Genomic DNA, 12692 nt, shown 5'->3' with positions numbered 1-12692 from the left:
CACGGAAAGGCAGAAAGAGTCACTTTAATTTCACTTTCCATTGCAAATGCTGCAGTCATTTTGTCCACCTCAAGGTCACTTATTTTTAAAGCGCCTCGGAGTCAGAAATGGCTTTTCAAAAATATTTCTAGTAGCAAATAGTGTGTCCTGAATGATCAGAGGTGGCTCTTTTAAATTACAGCTTTGGTCTGTGTCTGTAGGTGTTGTGTGTGGCTGGATTGCTCCATCCAGAGGTTTTGGCCACTTTGATTTCCTCAGCTTCTGGGGAGGAAGGCAGGAAGCGACAAAGAAAGATTCAGTGGAAGTAAAGACATTGTGGATGCTTTTCTCTGCTCCTCTGGTTGTGTAGGTTGCTTTCACCATCTCTTTTTTTATTTTAATCCATTAAATCCACTTGGAAATTGGTTTCCTGTGGGATTATGGAGAATTTAGAAGAAAATTAATCAGTTTGGTGGTTTTGACTGAGAAGCTGCCCTGGAGGCAGGGTGTTACTGTGGAGTTAATCCTGCCAGGACAATGCTCCTGCATTGGATCCCCTTTTGCTGGCAAAAGGTAAAGTGCCAGAAGCTGATAAATTCAGGAATTTGTGGTCTTAATACTATTAATTTCAAATGTGTAGCAAGGTATTGTTGGGTTTGACTGGCGTGGGAAAGGCACAGAAACATCTGCCTTGGAGCTGGGGAGACCCCAGTGTGCCACGGGGTGGGAGCTGAGGGTTCACTGCTGGCTCAGCAGTGTCCCACCTCCAGAGCGTATTTTTGGAAAAAACAGGTGATTTGGGGGAATTGATTACCGTGAGTTTACACAGGAGTGTAGAGTCTTCTTACATTAGATAAGCAAATTCCTTAGGCTGAGCCCAGCTGTGGGTGATCTTAGGGACCTGCAGGCTCCTCGTGTGAAAGGCAGGAGAGGTGTGTTCCAGTTCCAGCCTGGGTGAATTCCAGGTGTGGTGGTAATGGAGAGCTCTGTTTCCCATAAAACCCTCTCTTTTCAGAAGAGGCAGCAGCATTTCACAGGCTGGTGGCTGTTTGCTCATCTCTAAGCTATGTTTAACCTTACAAGTAGGTTTTTTTTTTTCCCCCCACCTCTCCTTTCACAAAACCTAAACGTGCCTTTCTTTCCCAGCCCAGGACATGGTGCAGGGTGAAGAGCACAGTTAAAGACGCTGCCACCACCCGTCACTCCACAGCCTGTCCCACCCTCCTGAGGACTCCATGAGGCAGGACACGGGCTGATGCTCTCACCCCACCATGGATGGGGGGAACAGCTTCCCACAGCACCAGCAGCCGGGCGATGCCGTCCGCGGCATCCCTGGCCTCCGCTCCCAGCTCGCCGTGCCGGATGTGGAGGTGAGACCCTGCAGATCCTGGGGAGGGGGAGGCTGTGCCCAGGAGGGGTCTGGGCAGAGCAGTCTGGCCTGGTAGATCCTGGGAGTCCTGGTCTGTGTTTACAGCAGCAATTTCCAGACTTCCCAGGCAGCTGCGCAGGGGGTTGCAGGATTGGAGTGAGGAGGGAAAAGCAGGGCTGTGATTAAAACAAAGCCTCTCTGAAAGCTGCTGGTTGCCAGCTCCTTGAGGAAGGACTGAAGAGACTGAGAGAATCTGCCCAGGATTGCAGACCTTGTTCCTACCCCAGCACATCTCTGCCAGGCGTGTGAATCTGTGCCCGGGTCCAGCTGTCCCTGTTTCCAGAGCAGCAGAGATAAATAAGTTGTATTTGTCCTGATATAGCTGCTAAAACCAGACCAGGTCCCTGATGCATTTGTCCAACAGGGCAAAAAGCAAACCCTGTCCCAAAATAGCTGATGTGTTCCTGGAGTTTTCTCTTTCTGTTTCAAACTCTGGAATGTGTCACATGCAGGGACACAGAGGTTCAAGCGAGGCCTGAGTTCCTCTTGCTTCAAGTACAAAATTTCATTGCTTTGGACACAAAAAGAACAGATTAAAGGCTGCTGTGGAGCTGAGTAAGGAGATACTGTGTTCTCTCCCTGATTTTATTGGTTTGAGCTGAGCTAAGACCTTGCCATTAACTGCAGACTTTTTTTCGAAGTGAGAAGACAAAAGGCACAAAAGGACATTTTTAGGTGTGACCTCTGCTGGCCAATTTCAGGTTATTGGCTTGGTGCTGACATCCCACAGAGACTGAATCACAGAATCATGGAATCACTGAGGTTGGAAAGGACCTTCAAGGTCATCAAGTTCAATCTGTGACTGATTCCCACCTTGTCACCACACCAGAGCACTGAGTGCCACATCCAGTCCTTCCTTGTTCACCTCCAGGGATGAGGACTCCACCACCTCCCTGGGCAGCCCCTGCCAATGCCTGACTACCCTTTCCACAAATAAATTCCTCCTGATGTCCAGCCTGAACATCTCGTGGTGCAGCTTGATGCCATTTCCTCTTGATGCCATTTCCTCTTGTCCCTTCAGAGTGTCCTGTGAAAGGGCTGGGGAAGGGGACTGACCCTGGTGACCCTCTGGGGACAGTGGTAGGGGGGAGTAGGTTCCAAAGCTGAAACTGGAGTCCTGCTCGAGAGACAAGGAGCCACCTCTGCCTCTGGGAAGCACAGAGGGAGGGAAGCCAAGGGCCTGCCCTCGTACCTGCAGCCCCAAGTGATGGTTCCAGGCCTCTGCTGCTCTAACTGTTGTGCCTTCTGCTTGCAGAATTCCATGCTGGCCGCCGACTCATGGAGCAGCTGCTACCCAGTCTCTTTCCCAACCTCATCTTTCCCAAGTGAAAACCAGTGAGTGCTGTTCTCCTTTGTCTAATCCCCTCTGCTCTTGCACACCCCGTGATTCAACTGTTTCTTCGCTGCTTTCCATGTTTACTTTATTTCACGATCTGATGGGGAAATAATTGCATCACTCTGCTGATCTTGTGGCATTTCAGACGCTGCTGCAGCTTGGGAACAGCAGCAGACAGCTTTTTGTTTTTAAAAATGAGAAAAAACCTTTGTTTTCTGTTAAACCTGGAGGCTGCAGTAAGGGAGAAACAAGCTTTGGTTTAGCCTGGATTTGTAACACTAATGGAATTCTTAGCAGATCCAACTGAGCAAACACTGGGCAATCTCTAGCTTTGCACAGATGTGGAGGAAGATGTTACCTGTACTGGGTATTAGGTTTTGGGTGATGTTAAAATCCTTTGCCATGTCACTGGAAGTGACTGACATTAACAACCATGTCATGTCTGTACTGAAGAATTTTGTTTTCCATTTTCCCTTTACAATGAACCTTCATCCTGGACCACAAGGTGGGATATGACATGTTTGGACAACATAAAGTGGCCTTGTGCCATCACTGGGTGACTTGGATGGGGACTCTGGTGGGGCTGGGGGTTTGAGCTGATCCATGGCTTCTTTGGTCTCTGTGAATCCAGGGAGTGGCACACAGGATGTGTTCCTTTATCTAGGTCAGAGGTGGGAGGAAGGAAAACTGAAAGAAGCAGGATTTGACATCCTGAGCTAACAACTGTGTTCCATGTGCCTGGCATTAAACTGGAGATTTAATGTAACCTCCCTCATAAAGGGATTATGGCATCTCCATGGTGGGATCCCTCCCTGTGAGGGTGTGAGTTCCAGGCAGATAGGAGCAGTGAGGATCAGCCCCTCTGCCAGGGGGTGAGGGGACTCCTGTCCCTGTGGTGGCCCTGGTCCCCTCTGGCCACAGCAGGAGCTGCCTGGCAGCACGGGGGGGATGCACAGGGCAGTCCCCCATGAGAGGGTACCAGAAGCTGCCCCACAGGTGCTGAGGGAGCTGGGCTGTGCCAGCTCCTCCCCACAGGAGAACAGGAGACTTCTCAGATCCATTCAGGCCCTTTGCTCTTGGCCAGCCTTGCTGATTGGAAGGGGCTGTGCTTTTTGAGCAGGATTCCTGTAAATTACATGTTGTGAATCCTCCGGAGAGCTATAACAGAATTTCTGTTTTGCTGCATTGAACCACAAGATTAGATTGTGTTTATCTATTGCATTGGGGTTTTTTTTTTTTTTTTTTTTTCCTCTTGACCATTTGTTCTGGCTTTGCCCCTCACTCTCTTCCTGTTCGGTGCCGCTCGTACCAGCGCTGCCGGGAACATTACAGCCTGATCCTGCAAGGACATGCCTGTGTCTGACACAAACCTGGACTTGCTGCCTTTGCTGGAGTTACTTCTGGAAATGAGGCCCCTTGTAGTAATGATTTGCTAGGGAATGATTTAGCCAAGGCTGCACCTTTAGCTTCTTGTTCTTCATACCCCAGGAGGTGTAAAAATCACCCTTCAGGTGAGATCTTCCATATCTGCATTTCACATTTAAAAAAAAATAGTCTGTGCTTTTTGTATTTGAAAATGGCACTGACTCTGTTTTAGGTGGATTTAGGGTGAGGGGGTTACAGGTAGGAATCCTGGAAGGAATGGAAACATTGAGAAGTGGGATTTTAAAGGCAGTTGTAATTGTAGCCCATGCTGTAACATGAAAAAATGCAGCTGGCTTTAGAGGTGGCGCACGTTTTTCTTCAGAATCCTTACAGAGAAATCTCATTTGCAAGTGGCTGTGTTTGGACAGGGCTTATTCTCATAGCAACACCTTTATCCTGAAGCAGGTTTTTCCTGTTTCTTTTCAGGAGCTCACTTTCATGCTGGGGAATTTCTTTAGAAGACCCCAAATGTGGCCTCTTGGGATCAGATTTTCTTAACCTGACAAATGTCAACAGTGCATTAAGCCTCCCTGAAAGAACCAGGGAGGTTCAGAGCACTGAAGAGCAGCAGCTCAGCTCTTTTCTGAGGAAATTATCCCTGCAGAGCTCAGCTTCCCTTGCTGCTGGAGGCTCAGCACGTTCCTGGCTGGGGGGGATCTGGGGCAGCCCAGTTGTGCTGTTGGATGAGTGTCACACAGCTGCAGCAAAGCTTTGTCCCCAGTTTTCTTGCTGTTTTTAGGCCCTTTTCCATCTCTGCATGAAGCATTGCTCGCTGAAATAAAGCAGGCTCTGAAAAACATGGATTGGTGTCTGATGAGGAAGGAAAGTGCCAGGCTAGTGCCGGGGCAGCCTGTGACCTCTCAGCTCTCCCTGATCTTCCACTGCCTTGAGATGAGAAGTTTGCATCTCTGAGTGGAGGACAGAGGATGGAGCCTGGCCAAAACACTCATGGGAGGTCTCAGAGAAGTGGCAGTGTGGGCCCAGAAGGGCTTTGGATGCATTGGGTCACGGATGAGCAGCTGGAATGCAGCGGAATTGCAACGGAGCGTTCCTCTTTGGGCAGCTGGTGTGATTAAACCAGCATAAATTTCCTTTCTGGAACGGTTTTTGATTGTCCAGTGAAGCCCCTCAGCATCTGAGGGAAGCTGTGACCCACAGTAGCTTCCATGGAGCAGTTTACCAGGAACTAAGCCCTGGAGAGGCTGAGCAGGTGGGGACAGGGCAGTGTTCACACCTTGGCTGTGACAGGCTCACTGACCTGATTCTTCCAGTTTAAAGCGTTTTTGCCTCAATTTATTTCAAGCAAACTTTTCAATGGCTCTGTGCCAGCCCTGCAAATGAGAGGAGACACCTTTGAGTTCTGAGTCGAGGGAAGGTAAAGCCCAGCTCCAAAGGTACTGAAGGGATTTTGGGGCTTTCCAAGGAGGGTTTCGGAGCGGTGCCTGGAGCTGCTGTGGGCTCTCCCTGCAAACTGCAGCAGCCAAATGTGTCTTACATGGGCAGATTGGAACACCAAGATTAAGGATAACAAAATATCAAGCAGAGCTGGTCATTCCTGGGCAGGCCAGTGAGGTTGGAGCTCTCTTGCTCTCTTTCTCGTTACCTTGACTGACCCTTGTCCGGGCCACAAAGTGCCAGGGGAACAGGAGAGGGTGTTCACTTTTCCAGTAAAAATACATTTCCTATTCCTTGGTTAGTTCCTTGATGCTTTCCAAGCTGTGTCCTCGTGTGAGAGATGGCGAGACCACAGCAGCCTCGGCTTGAAAGCCTTTTAAACCAGGCTTTTCCTGTGTGGAAATAATGAATTCCCAGAATTTATGCCCAGATTTTAATTTCCTTGGATGGATTACAAAGAGCTAACAATCAGGGATGGACTGTGGGAACTGGGATGTGCAGGTTGTGTTCACACAGGGTCTCAGGTGTCTCTGCAGCAGGTAAATCCCTGGCAGAACAGAAAAGAAAAAAAAAAGGAAAGGAGGAAAGAGCTGTTCCTTTTTGAGGGTTTTGTCTTTAGTGATGGGAAACGAGCAGGAAAATGTATTTATCAGAGGAGATAACTGTGTTTGCACATGAATCCACATGTAAATGTTCACCGGGTGCATTAACGAGCTGCTGGCCACACATGGCACCTTAATTGCTTAATAATCCTTTGGCAGCTTGGCATTCCCAGCTCCTGGGCAGGAGTTCTGTTCAAACTCTGTTTCTCCCTCTCTCAGCACCCTTTTCAAGTTTCTGGCCGTGGGTTCTTTGGGCATCAGGGAGAACATCCAGCTGCCCACAAGAGGAAACCATCCCGCCGGGGTGGATGTCCCGAGGAGCCCAGGGAGGCGCTGGCAATCGCCCAAGCAGGAGCACGGCCCCTTACGGGAAGGATTACCAAGCACATTCCTTGCTCCTGCAGGAGAAGGAAAGGGCTTGTGCAAACCAGGAGGTGGCGTGGAGCAGAGGCCAGGGGCTGCTCCTGGGCAGGAGGAAGGAAATTGGCTGCTCTTGTGCAGTTTTTTCCCCTGGCTGCCTGGAGGAAGCGGATGCTGGGTGCAGGGAGCAGGAGGAAGCTGGCATGGCCCTGCCCTGGTGGAGCAGGCAGGATCTTTGCTTTGTTCCCTTGTTAGCTGAGCAAAGATCTTGCTTTTGAACTCACACCAGTCACATCCCTAGTTCCTCTCACTGGGTAACAGTTCTGTCTGTGTTTCCCAGGCACCAACCCCTCCACTCTGACCTGCCTTTGGGGTCTGTGAGTGGTGAGCCCCTGTCCAGGTGGGTTAACAGAGGTGTTTCCCTGTCAGAGTTGATTTATAGGGCTGTTTTGTGGGTTTTGTGGCCTAAACTGACAGTTCAGGTGTGATGTTTCCCTGCAGCTCGTGTCCTTACATGGTGTGACTGGCAGGTCCACCACACCCATCATGCTGGGACATCCCAGGGCTTCATTCTGCTTTGTCATCAGGGCTGAAATATTGGGTACTGCAAACCATTGTTGTCTATTAAGTCCTTCCTGGTCTACACAAATTGCCAAGAATTATATTCTTAATTCAGCATTCTTACACTGCTGAGTTTGGGAAGTGGGATAGAACTGGTAGAGGTATTATTTTGCCATCTCTCTTCTGGATAATATCCAATAATATCCCACTCCTGTATGTGACATCCTGAAGTTTCAGCTTCGCTGCTGTCAGAGGCTGAAGTGACCTGAGAAGTGCTGGGGACTGCAGGGAGTAACTGCTTTTCCCATTTCCTTACAGGCAATATTTTAGCCCCCCTCAGGATTTTTATATGGATTCCATCAGCAGACCACATTTCTTGGATACAAACTATGCAGCTGTGGACCCCACTGACTTCTTACAAAAAAATGGGGATTTTCCTCAGGTAAGTGCAGTTCCTGATGTCTTTGGGGAAAAATGAGGCTTTGAAGTGCTGGGGATTGCTTTTCAGTGTTGCCTTACTGAGGGAAAATGAAGAGATGGGCGATACATTTGTCCAGCCCTGAGAGGAATTGTGTGCAGTTGGGATCAGTCCTGACACCAGGAATTTGAAAGGTATCCGTGGTTTGGTTGGAGCTTCTCTGTGGTAAAACATTTTCTGTCTTTTAAAGGGGTGTTTGGCATAAACACTGGCAGTGCTGGGGGGGTCCTGGATGCAGGAAGGTCTCAGAGTGTAAACTGAACACGCTTCAGACTCTTTGGTTATTTCCCTCCCAAAATCCTCTTGTGCTGCATGTTCTTCCTCACTGGTTACAAGTGATGGATTCCTGAATAGTGAATATTCAGGGATTACATCAACTCAGTGCCTAGCATTCCAAGAGTGGAGCCAGGTCAGTTTTTGCAGAGCTGAAGTGTGGGAGGAATGAACGGCGACCCCGAGTCGCTCGGCGTCTCTGGGGACCCAGACCTCCCTCACCTTGGGGATCTCTCTGGGTGGGAAGGAGCTTTTTCCATGGAGGTTTTGGAACATTGCACTGGCTTTTGGCAACATCTTATGGTAAGATTAGTCAGTAAAAACTGCATGTAGTTGATATGACAGAGCTGACTTTGGAATAAAGAAGGGACAGGCTGTATCCTTTCTAGGAATTAATACAGTCATTGGTGTCTGCCAGTGTATGTGTTAATTCCCCCCTCGTTGTGTTTTTGGTTTCTTGGTATGGCTAAAGAGTGGTTTTGTCCTTCCTTGGGGCTCTGATTTCTGCAGGTTTGGATGTGCAGGTGCTGGGAATTTGTGCTTTTTGGGGTAGCCATTGGTGTGGTCCCCCCATCCAGCTCCCCATGCTTCACATCAGGGACCCACCTGGGCAGCCACTGGGCAGCTGCTGGTCAGGGTTTTCTGGCTGGATTAAACCAGATAAATAATTGAATCACAGGAGCATTGATCTCTGCCTCCTGCAGAATTAATTGTGGGAGGAACGAGGCAGAAAGGTGATCTCATCAACTTGTGAGACCATTTACGGGGCTGTGATGGGAAGGGGAGAGGGGTCCCTGCCACAGGTCTCACCTCCAGGTCTGGTGGGGTTTGGCTGATGAGTTCAACGGGAAAACAGCTTAATTATTTCTTTAACTTATGTATTTTCTAGTATCTCGGTGGTCAGTCAGCTTCCTTCCCTGCTGCATCACAGAAATTGATCTCAGCCAACTTGGAGGAGCAGATTTTTGGAGGTTCTCTGTGAAAGGAGATGCTTTGTGTTGGCTGGGTGAGAAAAGAGCAGGAAGCTCTGAGACAATGCAAGCATGAATGACCTCTGATTCCCAGAGCAAGAAATAATTCTCGTGCTGCTCTTATCCTTTGGGAGAGGAAGCCATGGATGGGAGTGAGTTGATTTTAGGCAAATGGGCTTTTGTTTGGACTCTTTCTTTCTGTAGTGAGACTGCACCTATTGCAGTGTGCCTGGAGGTGTTTTGCCCCCAGTATGGACACAGCAAAGTGTCCTCTGAACCTAACACAGCCAAACCAGTTCCTTCACTGGGGTATTGTACCACCAGGTAGTGCCATGTGCTCCCACGAGGAGCAGAGCAGCTTCATGGTGCTCTCCTGTCCTGTTCCATGGTTTGCCTGTGAGCCCATGCTCTGGTCCCTGGAGATTCCACAGGTAACAGGGTAGTGATGTGTCACCCTGTGTGTGCTGAAATAGAGGAACAGAGGATCAGGCTTTGTTAGAGCTCTGCTTTCCAAGCTGAAGTTCCCTGCTGGAGTTGGTACCTCTGAGGGCTGGGCTGTGTCTGGGGCTCCCTGAAGCCAAGGAACAGCTCTTGGTTATTTCACCTGTGGGGCTGTCTCTGGAAGGGGAATTTCAGGCTCCAGTCATCCTCTAACAGCTCATTCTGCAGTATGGAGCCAGGTCAGTGTTCTTGAACACTCAGCTTTGGACTTGGAGCACCCTGCACGGTCTCTCCTGCTGCTCACTTGGAGCAGGATGCACTGAGCACTGACATGGAAGCCATGGATAAACCCCAGGGGTCTCTGAGCCATCAGGCATTGCTCTTCCAGAGAAAAGCTGCAGATCTGCTCACAGGAGCCAGAGTTTGGAGCCTGGCTCTGGTGGAGCAGCAGGTCTCAAACTGGAGACAGTGGTATCAGTCTGGAGCCATCTGGGAGTTTCCTGAAGCTTTTCCAGTCCTTTCTTCAGCAATGTTTTCCACTTTACTGATTTCTCATTGTCCCAGACACCAAATTGTTAAATATTAACATTTGGCTTGGGAAGCTGAAACATGCCATCCAGGAGGGGTGGGAGCAGCTGGCTGGTTCCATCTTTCCAGGTGGCTGTACAGGAAAGTACCTGTCTCTTCCAAACTTTCCTGCTGCCATGGTAGGAGTGGCAAGGGCTGGTCCAACCGTGCCAGACAGAGCAGTGGAGCCCAAGGGGCAACATGAGGAGTCTGCTGCAGGTGCTGGTAAGAGATTCCTGATCCAATCTGTGGTTCTTGGGCAGGCAAAATGGATCAGGTGCTTGTGTGAGGACTTGTGCTGCCTCCACACGTGGATACAGGCTGTTCTCTTGGCTTTGCTCCCGTAGCAGAATCCAGAATTTTGAGGAATAATGAAGAAGGATTTGAAAGGTCTAAAGAGCAAATGATTGAGGCATTTGTGTAGCAAACCCTTTCTGTTGGTGGCAGTGATTGTCCATGTGCTGTAGAGTTTGGAGAGCAGGAGTTCTGGTGCTTTTTCCTCTGCCATTGGCATTTCCTCTCATCATCCTTCCATGTTTTGTTTTGGGAGTTTTGGTCCTGCAGAGTGCAAAGGCTGTGCTGACCTGGGGATGCTGAGAGTGGGAATTGCCACATTTTCCAATGGTTTGAGCCATTCACCTTGCTGAGCAGGGAAGGTGCTTCACTGCATGGCCAGAACAGCCTGATGTGAACTTGAACTTGTTTCCTCCACAATAGGGTTCTGGCTTGCTCCTGGGTGATTCATCCTTGCTGATCTGTTGGCATTTTTTATATAAACAAGTGGCTTGAGTGGAGGTTCAGAAAATAGTTCTGGGAGGCCACGTTGGGTCTGACAGCATTTCTGGTCTTGGGAACTGTTGTCTGCAGCCAAAGTCTCATCCCAACCACATGGTGCCATCTCCTTATGGAAAAGTCTACGGGCTGCCCACGTGTCCTTACAAATCACAGTCCTGAGAGAAGCAGGGTTTGGTTTCTATTGCTTCCCTCCCTTCCTGCTGGTTATTCCTGCAGTCCCAGGTGCTGCTGAGTTGGGATCTGGCACTCGTGGGCAGTTCTGCAAAGGCACTGTGGCTGTGGTGGTGCTGTCTTGTGACACTGATGGTGAGAGCTGTTAATTGCCATAATAAAACATTGAATCTGGGAGGGTTTAACTTCTCCTCTGGCCTGTGCTGTCCCTGGGTGCTGTGTCTATCCCCAGACCCTTACAGAGTCAAAGCATCCTCCTCTAGGAGAGCATCCCTGCCATGTAATACCTGCTGCTTTTTACTTCACTGCCCTGGTCAGTTTAGAATTAATTGATACACAGACTCTGCCTAATTCCTCTGAGCTCTTTGTTATCTCTGATGGCCTTTGCTGGCAGTCTGTCTTCCCTTTGCCTAATTTTGTGCTGCTTGTGGCTCCAGAACAGGACTTTGCTGAACACACAGAAACCTCCTCTGCTGACTTCATGTGCCCTGAGAAATAAACCTGGGAGGGGGAGCAGCTGCAGGGGAAGGTGCAGCTGGGGACATGGTGGGTGTGCAGGGGACTCTGCAGTTCCTCCTTCTCCCCCAGTGAAGCAGCTCTGTGCTTTGGGAGGAACTCTGGTCCCCTTCTTAAAATCTGGCTTGTGCTTGGGCTGGAGGGAGGAGGTCAGGTCAGATGGATTTATCCTGTGGGCCAGCAGGAATTGCCTGCTCCCAGGCAGGGTCACCTTCAGTCATACTGTAAAGATGCAGTTACAGCCTTGTTTGATCTGCTGTGCTGGATGGGGGCTCCTGACCACACGTGTTAATCATAAACCAGCCCTCTCCTCACCACCAGCCCCTTGCAATCTCCTGTTAATTTTCCTTGTTAAAGCAGGAGGAGAAATTAACCTGCTCTTTAAAAAAGTATTAATTTTTAGAAGTGCTGCAGAGCACAGAGCTGTGGTGATTTAGGAGAAATCAATGCAGCAGTTATTAAATTATGTGGAACACTTGGTTGTGGCTGAAACAAAGAGTTTCCTGGAATAAGAAACATCCTCCTGGAACTTCTGTTGCTGTCCTGGAGTTATGTCTACAGGGAACACAGACATTAAAATCCATTTGCAGGCAGTTACCTGGCTCTTAGCCTTGGGAGAACAAGTGGCTTTGCGTGCTCGTGTCTTTGTTTCTGCAGTGCAGGTTTGGGGTTTGGGCTGATGTAATAACACTTCATAACCCCTCTGGCTGAGATACCTGACACATCCTGCAGGCCTGGGGTAAGGAAAGTGAAGGCTGTGGTTATAACAACTCACTGTGCACTGACCAAAGGCTCAGGTGCTCCAGGCATCCTGAGGTGGTTCCCTGGAGGAGGGGAGGTATAATTTGGGTTTTGAGGTATACTTTGTTGTCAGTGGATTGCAGGAGCCCCCTCAGACGCCTGTGGCCCTGGGGAGAGGGGTAAAAGAACCTGGAGGGCTCAGATATCCCCACCTCATTCTAGTCTTGATAGTTTTCATCTATATTGCTGCCTCCAAGCAGTGATGTCCACTCCTGGCAGGAGGGATGGAGATCTGCCTTCTGAGGGTCTTGGCAGGCACCATTCCCTGCCTCCTCCCTTGCCAAAGCCAACAAAAGCGGGAAAAGCCGCTCTGAAATGCTCAGTGCTCTTAAAAGTGTTGGTAATAGAATCCAATAGCAGACCATGGGGACATGGTTGAAAATAGATGCTTTAATTCAAAGCAGAGTTGGTCTGAGTCAGGGGGTGCAGAAAGTTCCCCAGCACAGCGACTCCCTGGGTTTGGCTGGAAGGGGATAAATCAAATGTGAGAGCTGGAATAATCCTGCTTTCCTTGTCCCTGTCTGTCAGCACACGCGTTCTTGGGTGAATTGTGGGGAGCAGGATTGCCTCTCCCCTCGGACAGGTTGGGAAC

General features: G+C 49.5%; 1 protein-coding gene across 1 annotated transcript in view; it reads left to right on the top strand.

The window, feature by feature from the left end:
• The window catches only part of SBNO2 (strawberry notch homolog 2), a 43783-nt gene that overhangs the window by 1484 nt on the left and 29607 nt on the right, over positions 1 to 12692 (top strand). Inside the window, exons 2-4 of the mRNA XM_041481451.1 lie at positions 1126 to 1349; positions 2664 to 2743; positions 7406 to 7529. Of these exons, the coding sequence (XP_041337385.1) occupies positions 1251 to 1349; positions 2664 to 2743; positions 7406 to 7529 (303 nt within the window). The 5' untranslated portion in view covers positions 1126 to 1250. The remainder of the gene's footprint in view (positions 1 to 1125; positions 1350 to 2663; positions 2744 to 7405; positions 7530 to 12692) is intronic.

The sequence above is a fragment of the Pyrgilauda ruficollis genome, unplaced genomic scaffold (genome assembly GCF_017590135.1).
Source record: "Pyrgilauda ruficollis isolate IOZ18807 unplaced genomic scaffold, ASM1759013v1 scaffold115, whole genome shotgun sequence".
NCBI lineage: Eukaryota > Metazoa > Chordata > Aves > Passeriformes > Passeridae > Pyrgilauda > Pyrgilauda ruficollis.
This window is presented reverse-complemented; position numbering and strand designations above follow the sequence as displayed.